Here is a 22,336-nt window from a genome sequence, read left to right on the forward strand (position 1 = left end):
ATATATATATATATATATATATATATATATATATATATTTATATATATGTATGTGTGTGGCGTATATATATATATATATATATATATATATATATATATATATATATATATATATATATATACATATATATATATATATATATATATATATATACAGTATATATATGTATATCTTAGACCTATTGATCGCTGGAAACTTGCTGATGTCTAAAGTTAGGTATTAATTCCTCTACAGTTCTTTAAATGTTGCGTTATAAGCAGAACATAAAGTACGCTCTTATGATTCAGGGTTCAAATGAAATCTCTTTTCCAAACTGTCATATCTCCTTTTATAAAAGTGGGGTACTCGGTAGATGAAGGGGTTTGACTACATACTCTCCTTGGTGGGAGTCAGTCAATCACTTATGACCAGTTCGTGTATTATATACTTTCTTGATCCCCCATGTGTATACAACTAATGATAAATTTAATATCCCTTATTTTATTGTTCTTGCAATACCAGTCACTCTCTGTTGCCCATATTTCAGCTAGTTGTTGATTGGGAACATTGGAACTAAATAAATAAATGCTGTATAGTATAAATATAAAGAAAAAAAATGTGAAATAAGACGGGTTGATGTAGAAAATGAACGTATGAGTTGAACATTTTGCTGCAGTGTCTTGTTAATTTATTATTGTTAAGGGAAAAAGTAAAGTGACAATAAGCTCCATTTTTCCATTAATTCTCATATGGTTTATTAATTTCTTTATTTCCTCTCCTCACTAGGCTCTTTTTCCCTATTGGAGTCCTTAGCCTTATAGCATCCTGTTTTTCCAACTAGGCGTATAGCACTTTAATATCTTTGGGTTGTAGCTTAGCTAGTAATACTAATAATAATGATACTAATGAAAGACACTAGGCCTATTTATCATTATTATTATTGTTTTTTTTTTGGTTTTATTTTTATCATTATTATCACTGTTATTATCAAGAGCCAAGCAGCAACTATAGATGAAAAGCAGGATGCTACAAACCTTGTAGTAAAAGATACAAACAAAATATCTGTTTTTTAAAGTCTCAATAATTTTGCAGGTGATAAGTGGGCAGTGTCTTCCAAAGCCCAGGGGATCCACAGCGACGAAAGCCGGCTTCATAGATCCCTACGTTGTCATCCAAGTGTTTGGCATTCCAGCTGATTGTACCGGTAAGAGCGTTTTAAATACAGTTTCTCTGTTCTTGTATTCTTTTAGGTCTTCAAGGATAACAGTTTAGAGCTAATATTTACAACGTTGAAAATATGTATGCAAAGCTAGTGACTTTTCCCAGGTCGCTATTTTGTCTTTCGCCCTCAACTTTCTGTAAAAAAAAAAAGATAAAAAAAAAATATCTTTTCAGCATTTCAAATTTATTTTTCTTGCTCAACAACCGTTCCTGGTACACTACACTTCTACTGTGAAGACCAAGTAGAAAGTTGAATATATCTCAACTAATAGTGACAAAGACGTTTTACGTCCACCTCTACCAACACAGGAGGCTTTTTCCATAAGTTACAGTTCCCAACATTCAGCAATACTCGACTATTCTCCTTTGCAAAATATTCGATTCATATACCTTTAACTTTCTGGTTGACCTGACCTATTGATTTGATTATTAAACTAATGGGCAATTCCTTCAAAACCTCTTATTAACCCACATTAGTTTTATATTACTAATTCTCGGTATGCACTATTTATTTCGTTTTATCTGCCCATTTTCTAATTCCAGTTTATTCATTAGAAACTTAATCCCTTAAAAAGAAAAATCTATTCCCAGGCATATTGATTACTGCATTAAACCTCATTATTATATCAAGAGAGGGTAGGTGGAATTTTGGAGTCTTTGGTTACAGTTGGTGGTGGTAGTGTATTACAGCCAACTCTTCATGTTGGCACGGGCCTTTCCCTTGGTTGGCCCGAAGGTGGTTACAGTTACAGTATCTGCAAGCAAATGTTCATGCACTGCCTCCTTCAATTCGGCATAAATCAAATCTGCATTGATTTTGCCGCCAAAGTTAACTTATGTTTGACAAACCTAGAATAGATTACTTTTCATTTATAAAATATAATAAGAATTTACTCTATGAAGTTTGGACACCACATCCTTCTTGCAACAATTTCCTTAATATCATCAATACTTTTTCCTTAGTTTGTGCATTAGGCCTATATATTTTTCCTTCGATGCAAGAGAAAATGTTTGTCAACTTTATTTCTAAATATGCCTTTACGATGGTCTTCCTGTATTTTCTAATCACGCTCACACCACTTAACACATCTCTTTAATTTTATTAAATTCTCATTCCTCTTTACCTTTCATTCTCATGGCCTTCTGCCGTAACTAATTACCTTCCACATTCGTGCGATAACTCACGTGTTAGAGGTGTCACCAAGTGTTTGAGGAAATTGTTTGGGAAGAAAAGTCACCAAGTGTTTGAGGAAATTGTATGGGAAGAAAAGTCACCAAGGTTTTGAAGAAATTGTATGGGAAGAAAAGTCACCAAGTGTTTGAGGAAATTGTATGGGAAGAAAAGTTACCAAGTGTTTGGGGAAATTGTATGGGAAGAAAAGTCACCAAGTGTTTGGGGAAATTGTTTGGGAAGAAAAGTCACCAAGTGTTTGAGGAAATTGTATGGGAAGAAAAGTCACCAAGGTTTTGAAGAAATTGTATGGGAAGAAAAGTCACCAAGTGTTTGAGGAAATTGTATGGGAAGAAAAGTTACCAAGTGTTTGGGGAAATTGTATGGGAAGAAAAGTCACCAAGTGTTTGGGGAAATTGTTTGGGAAGAAAAGTCACCAAGTGTTTGAGGAAATTGTTTGGGAAGAAAAGTCACCAAGTGTTTGAGGAAATTGTTTGGGAAGAAAAGTCACCAAGTGTTTGAGGAAATTGTATGGGAAGAAAAGTCACCAAGGTTTTGAAGAAATTGTATGGGAAGAAAAGTCACCAAGTGTTTGAGGAAATTGTATGGGAAGAAAAGTTACCAAGTGTTTGGGGAAATTGTATGGGAAGAAAAGTCACCAAGTGTTTGGGGAAATTGTTTGGGAAGAAAAGTCACCAAGTGTTTGAGGAAATTGTTTGGGAAGAAAAGTCACCAAGTGTTTGAGGAAATTGTTTGGGAAGAAAAGTCACCAAGTGTTTGAGGAAATTGTATGGGAAGAAAAGTCACCAAGGTTTTGAAGAAATTGTATGGGAAGAAAAGTCACCAAGTGTTTGAGGAAATTGTATGGGAAGAAAAGTTACCAAGTGTTTGGGGAAATTGTATGGGAAGAAAAGTCACCAAGTGTTTGGGGAAATTGTTTGGGAAGAAAAGTCACCAAGTGTTTGAGGAAATTGTATGGGAAGAAAAGTTCCCAAGTGTTTGGGGAAATTGTATGGGAAGAAAAGTCACCAAGTGTTTGAGGAAATTGTATGGGAAGAAAAGTCACCAAGGTTTTGAAGAAATTGTATGGGAAGAAAAGTCACCAAGTGTTTGAGGAAATTGTATGGGAAGAAAAGTCACCAAGGTTTTGAAGAAATTGTATGGGAAGAAAAGTTACCAAGTGTTTGAGGAAATTGTATGGGAAGAAAAGTTACCAAGTGTTTGGGGAAATTGTATGGGAAGAAAAGTCACCAAGTGTTTGAGGAAATTGTTTGGGAAGAAAAGTCACCAAGTGTTTGAGGAAATTGTTTGGGAAGAAAAGTCACCAAGTGTTTGAGGAAATTGTATGGGAAGAAAAGTCACCAAGGTTTTGAAGAAATTGTATGGGAAGAAAAGTCACCAAGTGTTTGAGGAAATTGTATGGGAAGAAAAGTCACCAAGGTTTTGAAGAAATTGTATGGGAAGAAAAGTCACCAAGTGTTTGAGGAAATTGTATGGGAAGAAAAGTCACCAAGTGTTTGGGGAAATTGTTTGGGAAGAAAAGTCACCAAGTGTTTGAGGAAATTGTATGGGAAGAAAAGTCACCAAGTGTTTGGGAAGAAAAGTCACCAAGTGTTTGAGGAAATTGTATGGGAAGAAAAGTCACCAAGTGTTTGGGGAAATTGTTTGGGAAGAAAAGTCACCAAGTGTTTGAGGAAATTGTATGGGAAGAAAAGTCACCAAGTGTTTGAGGAAATTGTATGGGAAGAAAAGTCACCAAGTGTTTGGGGAAATTGTTTGGGAAGAAAAGTCACCAAGTGTTTGAGGAAATTGTATGGGAAGAAAAGTCACCAAGTGTTTGGGGAAATTGTTTGGGAAGAAAAGTCACCAAGTGTTTGAGGAAATTGTTTGGGAAGAAAAGTCACCAAGTGTTTGAGGAAATTGTATGGGAAGAAAAGTCACCAAGGTTTTGAAGAAATTGTATGGGAAGAAAAGTCACCAAGTGTTTGAGGAAATTGTATGGGAAGAAAAGTTACCAAGTGTTTGGGGAAATTGTATGGGAAGAAAAGTCACCAAGTGTTTGGGGAAATTGTTTGGGAAGAAAAGTCACCAAGTGTTTGAGGAAATTGTATGGGAAGAAAAGTTACCAAGTGTTTGGGGAAATTGTATGGGAAGAAAAGTCACCAAGTGTTTGAGGAAATTGTATGGGAAGAAAAGTCACCAAGGTTTTGAAGAAATTGTATGGGAAGAAAAGTCACCAAGTGTTTGAGGAAATTGTATGGGAAGAAAAGTCACCAAGGTTTTGAAGAAATTGTATGGGAAGAAAAGTTACCAAGTGTTTGAGGAAATTGTATGGGAAGAAAAGTCACCAAGGTTTTGAAGAAATTGTATGGGAAGAAAAGTCACCAAGTGTTTGAGGAAATTGTATGGGAAGAAAAGTCACCAAGTGTTTGGGGAAATTGTTTGGGAAGAAAAGTCACCAAGTGTTTGAGGAAATTGTATGGGAAGAAAAGTCATCTAGTGTTTGAGGAAATTGTATGGGAAGAAAAGTCATCTAGTGTTTGAGGAAATTGTATGGGAAGAAAAGTCACCAAGTGTTTGAGGAAATTGTTTGTGAAGAAAAGTCACCAAGTGTTTGAGGAAATTATATGGGAAGAAAAGTCACCAAGTGTTTGAGGGAATTGTATGGGAAGAAAAGTCACCAAATGTTTGAGGAAATTGTTTGGGAAGAAAAGTCACCAAGTGTTTGAGGAAATTATATGGGAAGAAAAGTACAAGTGCAGATTTGTTTTAAGAGTACATAAAAAATAAAACGGCTCTTGTAATGATATTTGTATTACTAAATTAAGACCTTACAAGTTTTGACATTGTCTTATTTCTAAATTTCTGCAAGGAAAGTGAAATGGCAGTTAAATGACGCAACATTTGATAATGCTTTATGAATATAAACATCGTAATAGATATACGTTCATTTAGATGAACATAGTACAATAATCGAAAATATTGCAGGAAATATATTTTGATCAGAATTATTAAGCTTTCTACATAGTGAACATAATGCACAATGTGATTTCTTAACGTACCCTTAGCTTGCTAATAAATCTTTAGTGCTTAATGTTTGAGGAAGTACTTAAAAGTCTTTTAAAATGTATGCTTTACTGAATCATTTCTCTGATGAATGATATAACGCCCATTTATTTATTCAATCGAACTTTTCCTCCTTACCTGGTAAAAAAAACGTGATTCTCATATTTCAGTTTACAATTTTATATTGTATGATAAGTTGGTAGCCAGATAGCCTATTACCAAAGACTATATACTGAAGGAAGATAGGAAGACTGAGCCTAATAGCACTCAAATGAGTGTGCTATGAAAAGATGCCAGATACTTCCATTCGAAACGAATGGCTCCATAGGTAGTAGGTTGGCCAGGGCACCAGCTACCCGTTGACATACTACCACTAGAGAGTTATGGCGTCTTTTGACTGGCCAGACAGTACTACATTGGATCCTTCCTTCTGGTTACGGTTTATTTTCCCATTGCGTACACATACACTGAAGAGTCTAGCATATTCTTTACATATTCTCCTCTGTCCTCATACACCTGACAACACTGAGATTACTAAATAATTCTTCTTCGTCCAAGGGGTTAACTGCTGCACTGTAATGGTTCAGTAGGCACTTTCCCCTTTCTAAAGGTAGAAGAAACTCTTTAGCTATGGTAAGCAGCTCTTCTAGGAGAAGGACACTCCAAAATTAAACCATTGTTCTCTAGTCTTGGGTAGTGCCATAGCCTCTGTGCCATGGTCTTCCACTGTCTTGGATTAGAGTTCTCTTGCTTGAGGGTACACTATTCTATCTTATTTCTCCTCCTCTTGTTTTGTTAAAGTTTATATAGGAGATATTTATTTTAATGTTGTTACTCTTCTTAAAATATTTTTCCTTGTTTCCTTTCCTCACTGGGCTATTTTCCCTGTTGGAGCCCCTGGGCTTATAGCATCTTGCTTTTCCAACTAGGGTTGTAGCTTAGCAAGTAATAATGATATAATAATAATAATAATGATAATAATAATAATAATCTATGAAGTGAAGGGTTAAACATTCGGTGCCGTAATCCTTACGGGAATATAGGATGGAGTTAGATTGTAAATTTGCGACATATTATTTCATAATTTGCATTACTACGTCAATATATATTATTCTTATATTTATGACGTTCTTAAATTTTAGATAACTAAATTGTAATTTTACAAATAGGTACATTTTTAGATTAAGAATACATATCCTTATGTTTCTCAGTCTGTTTTTTCAGAAACTGAATAGCTATGTCTCTTATAATTTAGTTGATTTTCTTTCAATTTCAAGTATTGTATATTACAATCCTTTTTATAGATATTCTATACAATATCACGTTCGAATAAAGTTAAACATACTGTATATCTGATGATTTGTTAAACTTAGTCATGTGTGGTGTGTAGGCATACATTTGATTATCTGATTTGTTAAACTTAGTCATATGTGATGTGTAGGCATACATTTGATTACAGTTTGTAGGCCATTGTAGAATGATATTAGGTGTATATAAAACACAATGGTTTTTTTTATTGAAACGGAAATGCATGATGCACTCATGTATACTCTTTAGTAATATAAACTAATAAATGTATAGATATACAAATAAAAGGAATAAAATAACTCACTAAATTGAATCACACATAAAAATAATCAAAATGGGATAGAAATAGAAATAAGGTAGCATACAAGCCAACCAAAAATGAAAGATAAATCACATCAAAGGAACTTTAATAAATTATGCATGAGAAAAAATAACAGTAAATATTGCACACACACACACACATATTTATATATATATATATATATATATATATATATATATATATATATATATATATATATATATATATATATATATATATATATATATATATATATATATATATATATATATATATATATATATATATATAAACATACATACATACATACATATATATATATATATATATATATATATATATATATATATATATATATATATATATATATATATATACATACAAGCAAGCTAAAATTGGGTCATGAATTACATACAATTAAACTCTAATATAATTATAGATATGAGAAAACATAATACTAAAAAAGGATTTCTTCATGAATTGAATACATGGTGCAAACGTAAGACAAAGCAAGTATGCAAACATAGAAAGCACAAACAGTAAACACACATTCAATGTTCATGAAAATACAAATACAGTTTACAAATACTGTAAAATGTTAGTCTTTATTTGGGAAATAGAAAAAAATAAGAAGACAAGGAACACTTAACAAAATAATATGTTGAAGCAGGATACTCCTGTAATGCTACTCAGGTGTGCAAACATGCTGAAATATTCATATACTTATAATTTAAATCAAAGTTAAATATAATACATACCACCAAACATGATCCTAACGCCAAATATGTCAGCTCCTGAGAAATACATTATTTCAATAGTTTTATAACCAAATAAAACAGTTTGAGAAAAGTGTATTGCGGATGCCTACCCTTAATCTTATATCTAATATCAGTGGGACTCACTCATTAGTAGCACATATTTCATGTATTATACTGCTAGTACTCACCGTTCTTTGTCCTTAGGGAACCTGTGAAACACCTAATGAGGATTGGTTTCTTTTCGTTTATTGCAAATAACAGTGTGACTTATTCACTGTTGGCGCCATGATTTCGTTGTGTCAGCTGTCAAATTCTAAATATAAACAAACAGACGACAAACGATATACCCACAACGCCATCTCAATACTGAGCGGTCAAACTATTGTATTAACTTTGGAGTTGCCAACTAGTGTATTATCATTCGTATTTTGAGCCTTCCTATCTTCAAGTTCCTTCAGTATACAGTCTTTGCCTAATACCATCGCATGTAGTTCCGTCTCCCTTGGTATTCAGGTAAGCTTAGTAGTTATTAATTTGTGGTTTAAATTGTCTACCAACGGATTTTATGGTCTTATCAGAGTGTTACACGTGAACGCTTTTACTCCTGATCGTTGGTTAAGAACCAAATCAATTTAATTGTTTAACTTGGTTTTTGGACTGCTAACGCAATAATTGATTGGCTAACTTCGAAAAGAGATTACAAGTTTACGGTTAGTATCAGGTTTCAGTAAATACTGATAATTGAATTTTGCTTGGCATCAAGACAGCATATCTACCGACTTTACATTGTTTTTTTTTTTTTTTTAACGAATTTTACTTTGTCGGAAAATGAGTTGTTTTAGGGATAGAAGATCCCTTTTAAGAGCAACAATAATGGAGAATTATGGGAACCACTAATTACTGGAATCCCCTTGAAAATTACCGAAATTCCCTACAATATCACTGCAAACCCTTAGAAATCGATAAATGATGTGTTTATTAATTTACATTATTTTTTTAGTAAATTAAATATGATATATATTTTAAAGCATTTTTCTATATACCCTTTACACAATATATAAAAGGGTACAGAACCCAACAAACCCACCTAACCTAACCTAGTAGTTCCCAGGTTGCAACCCCTAGCCAGGACCCCCTTCCCAGGTCACAACCCGTAGCCAATTTTCTACCTGCAAATATATAAAAAAATATAAATGCTAAAAACATAAAAATAACGTATTTTAATAAAAACACATATCGATTTCTAAGGGTTTGCAGTGATATTGTAGGGGATTTCGGTAATTTTCAAGGGGATTCCAGTATTTTCCCTGATTATTCCAGTAAATCCAGTGGATTCCAGTAATTTGAGGTAGCAGGGAATTATTGTAGATTTTTGTGTGTGTGTGTGTATGCTGTACACAAAGGGAGTAAAACAAGAGGGTACTTAGCTGTTATTGCCCCACCACTAATTTCCGATATAACCCCTATACTATTTTTGAGGTTAGGTTTGAATTTTATCCACCTACAGATTAAATAATTAAAACCTGAAAAATAGTATTTGGGTTATATCGGAAATTAGTGGTGGGGGTAATAACAGCAAATTACCAAACTGGGAAAGCTGTTTTAACCTAACCACACCCTTCTAGCCTAGGGGCCAGGTCCTTACTTTTATGGGCTATAGGGTGCCCCTTGTGGACCATCCCTTCTCCCTCCTATCTTCAAATCACCATAATTCCGCTAAATTTTTGACAAGGATAAAGAATAAACAAAAAACAAGTGCAATAAAACCAAAAATTTTTGGAACCAATTTTGGATGGAATGGACAGCATCAGAAATAGAAATGTGGGTAAATAATTACTATAGCACAATATTCAAAATTAGAAAATTAAGTGGTGTATTTATAGGTACTCTGAACTGTTCTGATGCAAGTAATTGTGGGAAATCGCTGTTTATAAAATTTTACAAATTTAGAATTCTCAAAGTTATGACTGAAAATCACAAACACAAGAACACTACCTAACCTAAGGCTCCCCACCTAACTCAACCAAGGAGCCTTATCCTCAGCTTACCCTAAGATTACGGGTAATACTACAATGGAAACCCACCCAACGCTTTTATTGTCATTTATATTTTTGTCTGGTAAAACCCTTGGAAAAAAAACAATTCTTATCAATACATCAACACAAATACGTAATAAGAGAGAAAAAAATTAATCAGCTTACGGTAAATGAAGGTTTTTTTTTCCCAAGTTTTTTGTTCATCTTTATAATGACAGAGAGATTAGCTCCAATTACTTTGTATGTTCCTTCCTATTCTATTAAACTATTGGCTTTTCTCCCCCATTTTGCTTGATCAGTAATATGAATTGGCCAATCAGAATCTACTATGGGTTTCACAGACAGTGCAAGTGCGATTTTTTGCAATTATTCTGTAACGAACAGTCGTATCAATACGAGATGTTGCTATAAGGTATTACACCCAGTGAGGAAATTTATAGGGGTATAATGAATCGTTAATTATTAATTATAAAGACACTTGTCCCTATGCCAAAGGGCAAAATATCAATCATCCAGTCACAAAACCGAACAATAATATACAGAACCTCTACCTCCACCCCCTCCCTCCCTCTCCTTTCATCCCTCACCTGCTCTCCCCCTGCTTCAAGCTATCTCTCTCCACCTCCACGCCATCCATCCCTCTCCGTTCTTTCCCTTCCCTTCATGCTCTCTATCTGAGAAGGTAGCTTAAGTTGCAACTTATTTTGTATGATTTTTTTTTTTTATATCAAGCACTCTATCTATCTATCTATCTATCTATCTTATCTAATTATAATATTTATTGTTGTAGATATGGAACAATTCAATCGGTTGTTACCTATCAGATGACTTACTGCTTTATTCACTGGTTTGCTCATCTCTCTCTCTCTCTCTCTCTCTCTCTCTCTCTCTCTCTCTCTCTCTCTCTCTCTCTCTCTCTCTCTATATGGTATTGGTTATGTAAATAATTATTAGATTGATAGAAAAAAAATTGTAAAAAAATATGTTTAAATCAAAGCAACATTCAGAGAGGGAGAAAGAGAGAAGGAAAGACGTAGGGCAGGTGAGGGAAGAAAGGAGAGGGGAGGAAGAAAATGGGGATTGGAGGTGAAGGGGGTTGTAGGCAGGCGGAGGTCTTCCAACCTGGTGTTTGTTTTCTTGCTTGGCTAATGAGGTTTGCCTCTTGGTATAGGTACAAAAGTCTTTATTATTTACAATAAATGATTCATAATACTCCTATAAATTTCCTTACTGGGTGTAATACACTATAGTAAAATCTCGTACTGATACGAGTGTTCGTTACAGAATAATTGCAAAAAATCGCACTTGCACTGTCTGTGAAACCCATAGTAGGTACATTATAAACACACCATTTGATTGGTCCTTGATGGAAAATGTTATTTATGCATCTCCATGATTCCCCTGTCATTTTCAAATCACAAAGTGTGGCTTGCCTTGGCTTCAAGTGACCCTTTGTACAATTGGTGAATTTACCCCACACGAAGCTATTAGACTATTTTTAACGAATAAAAAAGAAACGTTAAAATTTTTACGTAATCACAGTGTGCCTTTTTCTGAAATAATTTGCCCCAAGTGTTATAAAGCGTGTTTGTTGCTGCCTGACGATCATTATTAGCAGTGTCACAGTAAAGTTAAAAAACCCCAAAAGTAAAATAAATATCTTGTGTACATTCTCTGTGAGTGATTATAAGAATAATTTTTTGGATAATTGTCCTTTCGTTAGTCCTTTTCGTGAACCTGTGGTTACAGAAAAGTTTTACTCACTTGAATGTTATCGGGAACCTAAATTTGGGTTCTGAAGCCAGTGTTAATTGGAGGAGCTATAGTTCCGAGGTAACTAAACATTTTGCTGATAATCAGCCACCAATTGGAGGGCCAGACATTTTTATTGAAACAGATGAGTTGAAGTATAGCAAGTCTAAATATGGTCAGGGTAGAGAAATTCCTGGTGTGTGGGTTTTTTGGTGGAATAGTGTTTCTCAAAGAGATTTATTGTAGTGCCACTGATTGAAAGTCCACATGGAAACACTGCAACATTAATACCTCTTATTCAAAAGTATTTATGGCCTGGTAGCATTATAGTTGGTAACGAGTTGGCCGCAAATAAGAAAAATAGTGAATTTGGGTACAGTACTGGCACTTGATGATAAACCATAGTGAAGACTTTGTGGAAAATCCTGAAATCCTTACCCAAAACAGTGAACGGTTATAGAGGGAGATTAATTAAGTCGTATGTTAAAGTCTGGTGTTCGGAGAGAGTACTATAAGCAGTATATCTCTCACTATATATTTATAAATTCTGTGCCTGATTACAAAGAGTTGCTGCACTGGTTCTTTCTTGCTGCTGCAAAATTGTATCCACCATTTGGGCATGCAACCAACATAGGATAGAGTGGCAATAACACTGAGCCAGGACCGAGTCGCCATACCCAACAACCAGGACCTAGTGACCTTATCGAACAAGCAGGACCCAATGGGGCGTCACTAACCGTCGAGTCAGTTTTTACTCCTGATTTTGGGTACTCTGACTCTGACTCCAACTATTAAGATAAGTTAATAGGATACGTCCCTGATTATACATGATATCTTACGATAGTCATTCCGGGGGTTAGAACCCCGTGATACCTGACAGTAATTCTCTTGTAATATCACTCGCAGAAATATTATACAGTAGGAAGCTGCCGGAAGGACCCTCCATCAGGATGACATGGCTATCTCGCCCAAAAATAGAATTTTATTACATCAAAATCCGTTTTAAGGCTCCGTGTAAACTAAGGATATGGAAAAAATGCTCGCCCACTCGCCAAACGTGCGTAACGCAATATGCACCGCTTGCCAGAACACAGGAGCAGTGATGTACTGTAATGTGTAATTGTGAGCAAAGCCAGTCATTAACCAATATACTCTTAGTGCAAGACTCAGAGTAAACTAAGGATACTGCAAAATTCTCGCCCACTCGGTGAACGCGCGTTGCGTAATATGTACCATGTGCGAGAACATGGGAGCAGTGATATACAGTAATGTTTAATTTGCGAATGAAGCGAGCCATGGTGGAGCAAAGATCAGTATGTGAATAATTAATGTTAATAGTTTATTAACCAACGTACTCGTAGATACAAGTACAGTATATAGAGAAGAATGGGCCCAAGAGAGCTTTCATAAGTGATGTCAATAATATTTTTGCAGGAAAATATATTTTTCCAGTTTTCGTGTTGTTTTGTCTGTTTCTGTTGTAATTCTCTTCTGTAATTCATTACTGTCCATTATCCCACCTGGCGTTCTCCAAATTACTGTCGGGTGGTGGTACTCGGAAAACGCTACTTTTGCGGAAGGTAATAACATCAGAACACAATAAAACAATAAGAAAGCTAATGGAATAAACAGATTTTTTCATGCAAACCTGGCTGGGTGGGACTCTGTCGTATTATTACTCACCCCAATTTTTTTTACATACTCTATTATGGTTAGACCCTTCACTTAATCTTAAATAGAATTGGAAGATACGGATTTAGAAAGTTTGGAAAAGATAGCTTGTGATTCGTCTGTGTGAAGAACAGGAATATGCTGTGATTTAGATTGTGCAGGGTAAAGAAGACTGGATTTGTTTTAAAAATGACAAAGAAGCTCTTTCTTTGGATATTTAATGAAAATAAAACAAAATAAATACTTCTGGACATATTCCTACTGATTACCGGATTGCGTCACCCAATTTTTCACTTATCATTATTATTACTAGCTAAGCTATAACCCTAGTCGAAAAAGCAGGATGTTATAAGCCCAAGGGCTCCAACAGGAAAATAGCGTAGGGAGGATAGGAAACAAAATTACAGTAACTGCAAGACATTCATTACACTATTTTGGAGTGTCCTAGTTATTGGGGTCTACAAAATTTTCATTGTGGGTCACATTACAGTGGTTATACCCAAGAGACTAGCAAGAGTTGTACAAAGATCACTTATCACTAAGCACAATCCTTCTATCTTTAATACATTTCTAGATTATACCCTCTAATGTTGCAGTGTCATTTTTGCGAGCCAATGGTTCAATAAAAGGGCCAAGAGAATAGGTTTTCAAACCCCTAACAATACCTGCACCCCTGAACACCCATATGTCACTAAGAGCCCTTCTAGTGTCATATTAACTTGTTCCAAAGGAAGATTTATCAATCACCTCAGCCAATAAGGGGTTTTTGATTCTCAAAATTGTTGTCTGTAACTTCTGAACAAAAGATCCTTCAATTCAAAGGAGATATTCACAGCTCCTTGATATCTAAAAGATGGTCCCAACACTTATTCAAAGAGTGGTTTACAAACAAAATAATTTCCAATGGAGAAGATGGGACCCGTGAAGGAAAGTTCCTTTACTCTCTTTAACAATGTTATAAATTACACCACTATTTTCTGAGTTTTATGGTACAGAGGGATTTGAATGCTTCTCATGTCTTCACAAATAAGTAAGGCAGTCACTCTCAGGACACCTAACACTTATTGAAAGTGCTGAATTTTCATGAAGAAAACTATATGTGCTCTGATGTTCTGTGATAATCTCTTTGAAAATGTTTGATTCATATAAAATAACTAAACATACATATACAACATGTCTGCACGCCAAAAGCCACAACACTCAACTAAGCTGGTTTTCTAGGACAAGTGAATTCCAAAATGGCAATTAATTGGATAGTCTTGAAATGAAAGAACTAACAGGTTCAGCTTTATTATGGTACCTAAAATTCAGCACAAAATGATAGTGTGATAGTGATGGAGAATCCATGAGTAGGCATGTGGGAAATTGCAGAAGTCCAAGACAGATTTTTGGCTTTGGGGTCTCCCCCAATCCGAAGAAGTCTAGACGGATTCTTTGGCTTTTCGGTCGTCCCCCAAACTGATGAAATCTTCTGGATTTTGCTTCTTACCCTCCAGTGCTCAAACTGCTGGGCCTTCTTTGGTTTCCTCTGTAGCTGAGTACTCCGGGGGAAAAATGAAGAAGGAAGGTATCTTCGATCTACCCTTGAGGCAAGCTTCAGGTGAGGCAGTTTTATCACCTTTCCCCAGTGAAAATGAAGGAAAGTGACTCCAATCTGCCGTTGAGGCAAGCTTCAGGTGAGGCAGTTTTATCATATTTACCCCAGTGAAGATGATATTCCCCCTCCCTTCCCCTTAAAGTGAACCCACTGCTGTAGTAGGCAACGACGTCTCCAGGAACCTTGCCCAAAGGACCCAAATTTAGGTTCCCGATAACATTTAAGTGAGTAAAACTTTTCTGTAACCACAGGTTCACAAAAAGGACTTAACTTCTTCTACAGTTCAAAATGACACTTATCCAAAAAAGTATTCTTATAATCACTCACAGAGAATGTACACTGGATATGTTTTTTTACTTTTCAGTTTTTTAACTTTACTGTGACACTGCCGTGATTACGTAAAAATTCTAACGTGGTTCAGGCCCCTATCCTGTCACCCAAGATCCATGTAAATGGAAACAGTACCATCCAGGCCACAGAGGTTTCAAACTCACTTGCTGTCATCCTTGTTTTATCAAACTACCAACCAGGTTCTGTCTTAGGTCCTGAGAGGAGGCTTACAAAGCAACAAGCTCTACCACCAGAACCTGTTGAGAATTCCCCTTTCCCAAGGGAAGTGGAGTCCAAGGCTACCACCGATCCTTTGGCATCTGACTCTGAACTGACACCAGCAGAGACAGAGAACCCTGAGATGGAGTCGACATTTGTTATGGTCTTCTCTATCATCCGAGAGTTCAGAGACCGGGGAGAGATAACATCACCAGTCAAGTGCAGTATGATTTCCATTAATTGGCGATTCAGTACTTTTCATGATTTAAGGCTCGCTTTTAAACTGATTTGGTGGGTGCTCTGTCAGGAGGCTCTAGATAGCGTTGATGGCCAGATCTCGGGTCAGGAAGTCGTTACTGCATGCTTGAGTTGTTTGAGCAGGACCCTGCCTCCCTAGCTCTCAGCAAAGAAGGTTCTATGTTTCAGAGGATGCCAACCCCTCTCCACTTCCGATTGACGCTGCCATTACGACTTTTACTCCACTAACTTCGGTCTAGAGACTTGGTATTGGGAGAACTGTGTTCTCAGCATCCTAGTCTGCCACGATAAAAGCCATCTCCAAGGCAGTTTCCAGGCGTCTGCCTTGTTAGGCCACTGGTCGGGAGCTGTTGCATACTCCTCTACTTCTCAGGACTTGGCAAACCATTAAAATAGGAAGTTTGCTTTCCCCTTTTTAGCCCACCAATCAGTAGATCAGTGAGCTAACTTGATACACACAAAGAAAAAAAGGAAAGTGGTAGTCTCTTAAGTTTGCGTGACAGATCGGTTAGCAAGAGACGGTAACGCTAAGGCTCCTTTTATGGTTAGATGTAAAACTATAAAATAATAAAAACATTCTTATAATCAAGTTGCATTCAATGCATTTGAACACTCCTTTAACATAGGTACATACTCTTCCTGATTATAGGTGCAAGAGTACTGTACTGTATATCATATTAAAGTACAGTATGACCAACCATTATGCTGTAACTTAACTAAATCCTACAATTTGTAATACTGCTCAAACATCAAACCAGAATATCTTGCCCATATACTGTACTGTAAAAGTAAATTTCCTAACTTAAAATATTGACTACAGATAAGTACTTAGTCAGTAGAGGTCAAACTTTATGCAATACTTGTGGATCTATTCAACATTTGATTACATAGTGGATGATGTATTTTTGGAGTTAGAGAAGTGCAACTTATCTCTGTTTTGTTCTTGTACATGTAACAACCCTTGTCCTTTACATTGGAGAGATAACAGCCATTTAAAACTTTCTCATGATGAGTAAACAACCAATTGGTAGTTACTTGTCAGCAGCAGGGAATCACCCCATCCCCAGAGATCGACCCACTCCAATACCGACTAGGTGCGATGACGAGGAGTTGTCAGAAGACATGGAAAGTTTGTCGATGCACTTCTTCCAGCTGGCCCTAAGATTCCAGACACCGAGGAATGGGAGTTAGAATCCATCTTTCTATAAGTGTTGGCTTTCATGAGGAAAGTCAACGGCCTTGATGAGGCTCCTTTTTCTCCTCTGAAAGGAAGTAAGTCAGCCACTAATAGGCTCTGTCAGGCCCCAAGGGCAAACAGGCCTCGGCTTGAACTACCATGGTCCTTATCTATGAAGGTTGGATAAGGTTGACTTCCAAGGGTCAGCCAGAAATGACTCGCATAGGGTGGGGAGGTATTCAAAGATCATTCCTCCCACCTTTGTAAGACAGAGGGAGTACTGTATTACAGGATTCAAGATGCAAATCTTTCCTCCTCACCTTTAGATCATATGGTATCAGCCTTAGTTCAAAGCTTTGCTATAAACCGTTTGGCCTCTTAGCCAGTTCTCTTCTCAGCAATGCTCTGAATATAGAGAGGATGGCGATGGCGACCATCAAGGCCTCTCCTGGATGGGCTGCTGGTCAGGTACAGTCAGCTATTTTAAGAACATCGTTCTGACAGAGCAAGGGCGATGGAATTTCTTACACATCAGGCTGCGAACGAGTGGTGCAACTGGATCCTGAAGCAATGGGATGTCATTGTCTCAAAGTTACAGAAGCAGGTCCCACAGAGAACACTTTTACAGCTGCGGAATGCCTCTAATAAGGATCCATCTCTATTCCCTCTAGAAGATATCAAGGAAGTTGTTAAGAAGTGGAAAAAGGTGAGCCAAGACACCCTCCTCCACCAAGCTGTAATATACTGGCAACCTGTAGCTCAGGCCTTGTCAGTCCAAAAGGCCTCTCCTATTGCAACACAGACTCACGAGCCCTCCAAGGATAACTTCCTTCCTTCTCAAGCTGCAGTCAGGTGCCCTTTCTAGGCAAGAGAGGCAAAGGACGTAAGGGATGAGGAGGCAAGCAACGAGGTCAGCGTTCCCATTAGGGGCCACTCTCCTGACGATACTACCTGTAGGGGATGCCTACAGTCCAGGTGGAAGAGGTGGTTGCATTACGTGGTGGAATGTTGAACGGTAAACATCTTACGTTCAGGATATCTCATCCTGTTCACCAACTCTCTCCCTCCCCTGATTGTCGACCAGTAAAGTCAAATTCCTATACTCAAGGATCGTTGAAGGAGAGCCCTTCGGATAGAGGTCGAGACCTTGGTAGAGAAGAGCACTCTCTAGGAGGTCTCGATGGCTCCCCAGGCTTCATCAGTCGACTCTTTCTTGTCGAGATGGCGTCTGGAGACTGAAGACCAGTCATAGACCTTTCGGTGTTGTACAAGTTAGTACACTTGACTGTTGAAAATGGAGACTGTAGCCATAGTCAGGCAGGCAATCAGACCACTAGGCTTCGTGGTTACAATAGAACTCAAGGATGCTTACTTCCAGATCTACGTCCATCCTTCCTCTAGGAGGTACAGTATACCAGTTCAAGGTGCTGTGTTTTGGGTTGTCAACAGCCCCACAAGTATTCACCAGAATCTTCATTCTGGTATCAGCCTGGGTCCACTCCAACGGGATACATCTATTACGATATGTGGATGACAGGCTGATATTAGTGGACTCGATGGAGACCCTTCCCCAAAACCGGGACATGCTGCTTTCATTTTACCCAGGATCTGGTGAGCGTGATAAACCAGATGTTGAATCTCTAGCCCATAAATAACATAGTATATTCAGGCATGGAAATAAACAGTCCAAGGGAAAGTACTCCCATCATAGGATTGCCTTATTAGATTTCAAAAGGTAGCCATCCATTTTTAAGACAAAACTCTCAGCATGCTCATCAGTGGCTGTTAAGGTGTCCAGTGAGAGTACTAATCGTGGACCATGCCCCTAGATAAAATATTTGGTCAGCGCCGTAAGAATTAAGGAGATTAAGAACACGATCTCTGCATAGATCAGAGAGGTCATTGATCGCATAGTCAATCCGTCGCCTTTCTCCCAAAGGGGGACACGAACAAGTGTTCTTATATAACATCAGAGCCATAAGTACATCTGTGGCATTTATCAAGACACTCTCTGTCGCAGGTACTGCAAACAGGCATTTGGAAGCACCAGTCAACCTTCACAGCCCAATACTTGCAGGACTTGACCCACAGATCACAAGATACATTCTCATTAGGACCTGTTGTAGTTGCACAGTAACTGATATAGCAACCTTAGGTCCTCTCGTAGGACCATTAGCAGCTGATCAAGGGCAGGTTACAAATCAGTCTGGGGTGAATGTAAAAATGAGTGACCTTTTCTTTTCTTCACTGTCCCCTTACTTAGGGTACAGCATTTGACATTGTCAGCTGGATTTGATCTATCTACAGGTAAGCTCCCTGTAACATGTATCTGTTCTGTACTGTACTAGTTTGCAGAGGTGTCATTCCCACACTCCTTGTGAGGAGGAGAGAAGAGCGTCTAAAGCAAACCCACTGCATTACGTATGTTGAATTTGCAAACCTTATGCTTGAATTTGCCTCTGTTGCAGGAGCCATTGACCTGATGGTATTGTAAAGCCACTGGTTAAGGAGGAGTAAAGAGTCTTCACTCCTTACTCATCAATATGCTCGAGGTTAGAGATGCCAAGGAAAGTTTCCAGCCAGATGGTAAGGGGGACTTCACCCACCTAAGGATGAGTCTCCTATGTAAAGGACGAGAGTTTGTATATGTACAGGAACAAATGACAAATTTTGAAGTAATTTGTAATTTTCCTAACTATACAAACCTCAGTCCTTTACTCATACTGAGTTGCCAACACCTACCCCCGTAAGTTCCATCTGCAAGGAAAGTAGTTTGTCAGTGAGGAACCGGGAAAAGGGAGCAGTGCTTCCTCGCTGCTTACAGGTAACTAACTACCAGTGGGTTGTTTATACCTTCTTAAAAAAAATTTAACATCTGTATAATCCTGCTTTGCTGCTATCTCTTCTATGTAAATGACTCAGTTTTGTATAGTTACGAGAAATACAAATTAATTCCAATTTTGTAATGTTTCCGGTTTATCAAGGGAAAGAAATTCTATAGTTATAGAATTTTATGGGTTACCTGGAAGATAGTCACCCTCACCATATTGAAAATATGTTTACACTATTATCAGTCTCATGACTGTTTTATCTCCATAGAAAAAAACTCTGCCTTGCATACACAGCGGTTTGATGTATTGTATGATCACGAATTCTGTTTGAATTACCTGGCTGTTGTATCCAAATTTCCTTCGGCCTGTGACCACATTGTCTTTTAGATATTGACATTACTTTTCCATGAATAATAGAGATTTGCTTTACCTCTTTAACCTCTGCGTTACATCGAAAGCTCATTAGTCATGGTCGTCTAGTGATGGATTTAGAGTGATTGAAGAACAGTAAGTCTAATTAAAAATTAATGTTTATGAATTTCAACGCTCCCTCTAAAATTGTTTAGTAAATACCGGTAGATTGTTAAGACATGTCGTTACCCCTCGGGATAGCTTTTAGTTGGGTTTGTGATTTGTGTACTGTGGTTTAATACTATATTATACCTTCATTATATTTGTTCATTTTGTAATGATCATTTACATGGAAAATTCTTGAGGACATTATTTTATTAATTGAAATCATAGAATTGGAGCAATATAAAATGGGTTACATTGGCTTATTTATGATATAATTGACTATGGTCTGATAAACTTAAAAACATAAGGGTAAATTTTAATTAACATTTCTCCAAGGCACCTTGGGTCCACTATTGGGTGCTCGTCTCCCTCACATATTACAATTGAAGCAGTGTGATGACTGTAGCTCCATGAAGAAAGTTAATGATTTGAGTTATTGAAGTGATTTATTTTAGTATAAGTTGTACGGTATGAATAAAATATGTAAGAAATTAAGTCTACTGTATGTTTGTCAAAACTTGGTAATATCCCAGAGTCTCTAAAAAGGAAACTCGTACTTCAAACAAATACATTGCATTGGGTTATTGTCCTTGCAGTGTTTTGATCTACATAAAAATGAGAAATAATGGTATACATGTACCCTTTCAAATGGCAAAAGATAATTTGGATGTGTGGGGTTTATTTGCAAAGATTATTGTTTTCATAATCATTCAATACATGTCCAGTTCTAAGGGGGAAAAACTAACTGGTTTTATTTATTTTTTTCAGAGGCAAAAACAAGGACTGTTAGCAATGATGGTAGTTTTCCAATCTTCGATGAGAGTTTTGAGTTTCACATAAATCTACCCGAATTGGCACTTGTTAGATTTGTCGTCCTGGATGACGAGTATATCGGCGATGACTTCGTCGGGCAGTGTACCATTCCTTTTGAATGCATACAAACAGGTAATCAAAATGTTTTATGCTATTTAGAAATAAACTGAAAAATCAAAATAAGAATGGTTCGATATATTTATGGTATTAAAACACATTCACACAACATTTCTGAAGTGTGTTCAGTATATACAGTTGTAACATTTTCCATTTTATGAATTAATTACAGTACTGTACTGATTTGAATGAAATGGTATTCTCATCAATACTGCTAACATAATTTTAGTGTTTTTATTATAGTGGCACTTAATTTATTGATTAGAAGTTTCAAGCAGCTAAATTTTAAACTTTTGTCTCCTTTACTTAGGTTATCGGCATGTAAGGTTATTATCTAGTATGGGAGAACCAATAGACAATGCTACGCTTTTTGTTCATGTTTCGATTACCAATAAAAAAGGAGGAGGGGTAAGTTTTCTGCCAATTTCAGTAACTTTTTATACTTTATTTGTTGAAGTTTCCTATCTTTTTTTGTAATTGCATCAGCGAAACTTTATGAAGTTTATGGAATTTTGTTAAATTTCCCAACACACTATATACTATGTCTCAAAACTCTGGTTAACATGCAACCCTAGAGACTACATAAAAGCTAAGGTCAGCTTTATAATTACTTTGACTAGGATAGTCATAAATAAAAAATAAATCATGATAATACAAGAAAATTTCAACATGGAACTATATGTCCACATACCTCTGACCAACATCCTCCCTAGACGAGGGGGAAGATGTTGGAATATATACCAACCTCTTAGTCATCATATGCGCGGTATATTATTCCGAAGTGCCATCCCCTCAGGGAAAGGGATCGCTCCTTCGACCATATACCAAACTTTTTGGACAGGGCAGGGCCTGTCAACCTATTCATCCCAATGATAGACAGATAGGTTGCTAGAGTCATCTTCACTCCTGTACTGGCAGGGAATCTTCCCTCAGAGAGACTCAGATTAGAAGAAAAAGAACCTATCAGTTCAATTCTAGGGGGACTGCTGACCCACCAAGCAGTGAGTTTCCTTTAATAAAGGATGATGGTTTATATTCGCATAGGAGCAAATCACAAATTTTTAAAGTAATTTTTATTTTTCCCAGCCCTTCAAATGTAAGTCCTTTATAATAACTGATATCATCAACCACTCTTCTCAGTCCTGAGTTGAAAGGTCAGAAGTGAAGAAACTTTGACAGGTAAGGGGACCAGACTAATCGTTCTTGCTCCCACT

General features: G+C 36.8%; 3 protein-coding genes across 5 annotated transcripts in view; 1 reads left to right on the plus strand and 2 right to left on the minus strand.

Moving 5' to 3' along the window:
• The window catches only part of LOC137615345 (inactive phospholipase C-like protein 1), a 1,261,629-nt gene that overhangs the window by 143,493 nt on the left and 1,095,800 nt on the right, over nucleotides 1-22,336 (minus strand). The window lies entirely within an intron of this gene.
• LOC137615508 (inactive phospholipase C-like protein 1) overlaps nucleotides 1-22,336 on the plus strand; it is an 82,639-nt gene that overhangs the window by 31,582 nt on the left and 28,721 nt on the right. Inside the window, 3 exon segments of the mRNA XM_068345424.1 lie at nucleotides 1,073-1,184; nucleotides 20,961-21,137; nucleotides 21,433-21,530. Coding sequence (XP_068201525.1) covers nucleotides 1,073-1,184; nucleotides 20,961-21,137; nucleotides 21,433-21,530 — 387 coding nt within the window.
• LOC137615349 (enoyl-CoA delta isomerase 2-like) overlaps nucleotides 21,052-22,336 on the minus strand; it is a 145,480-nt gene continuing 144,195 nt past the window's right edge. The window contains exon 10 of the mRNA XM_068345157.1: nucleotides 21,052-21,171. The gene's annotated coding sequence lies outside the window, so the exon portion shown is untranslated. The remainder of the gene's footprint in view (nucleotides 21,172-22,336) is intronic.

Source organism: Palaemon carinicauda, chromosome 21 (genome assembly GCF_036898095.1).
Source record: "Palaemon carinicauda isolate YSFRI2023 chromosome 21, ASM3689809v2, whole genome shotgun sequence".
Taxonomy (NCBI): domain Eukaryota; kingdom Metazoa; phylum Arthropoda; class Malacostraca; order Decapoda; family Palaemonidae; genus Palaemon; species Palaemon carinicauda.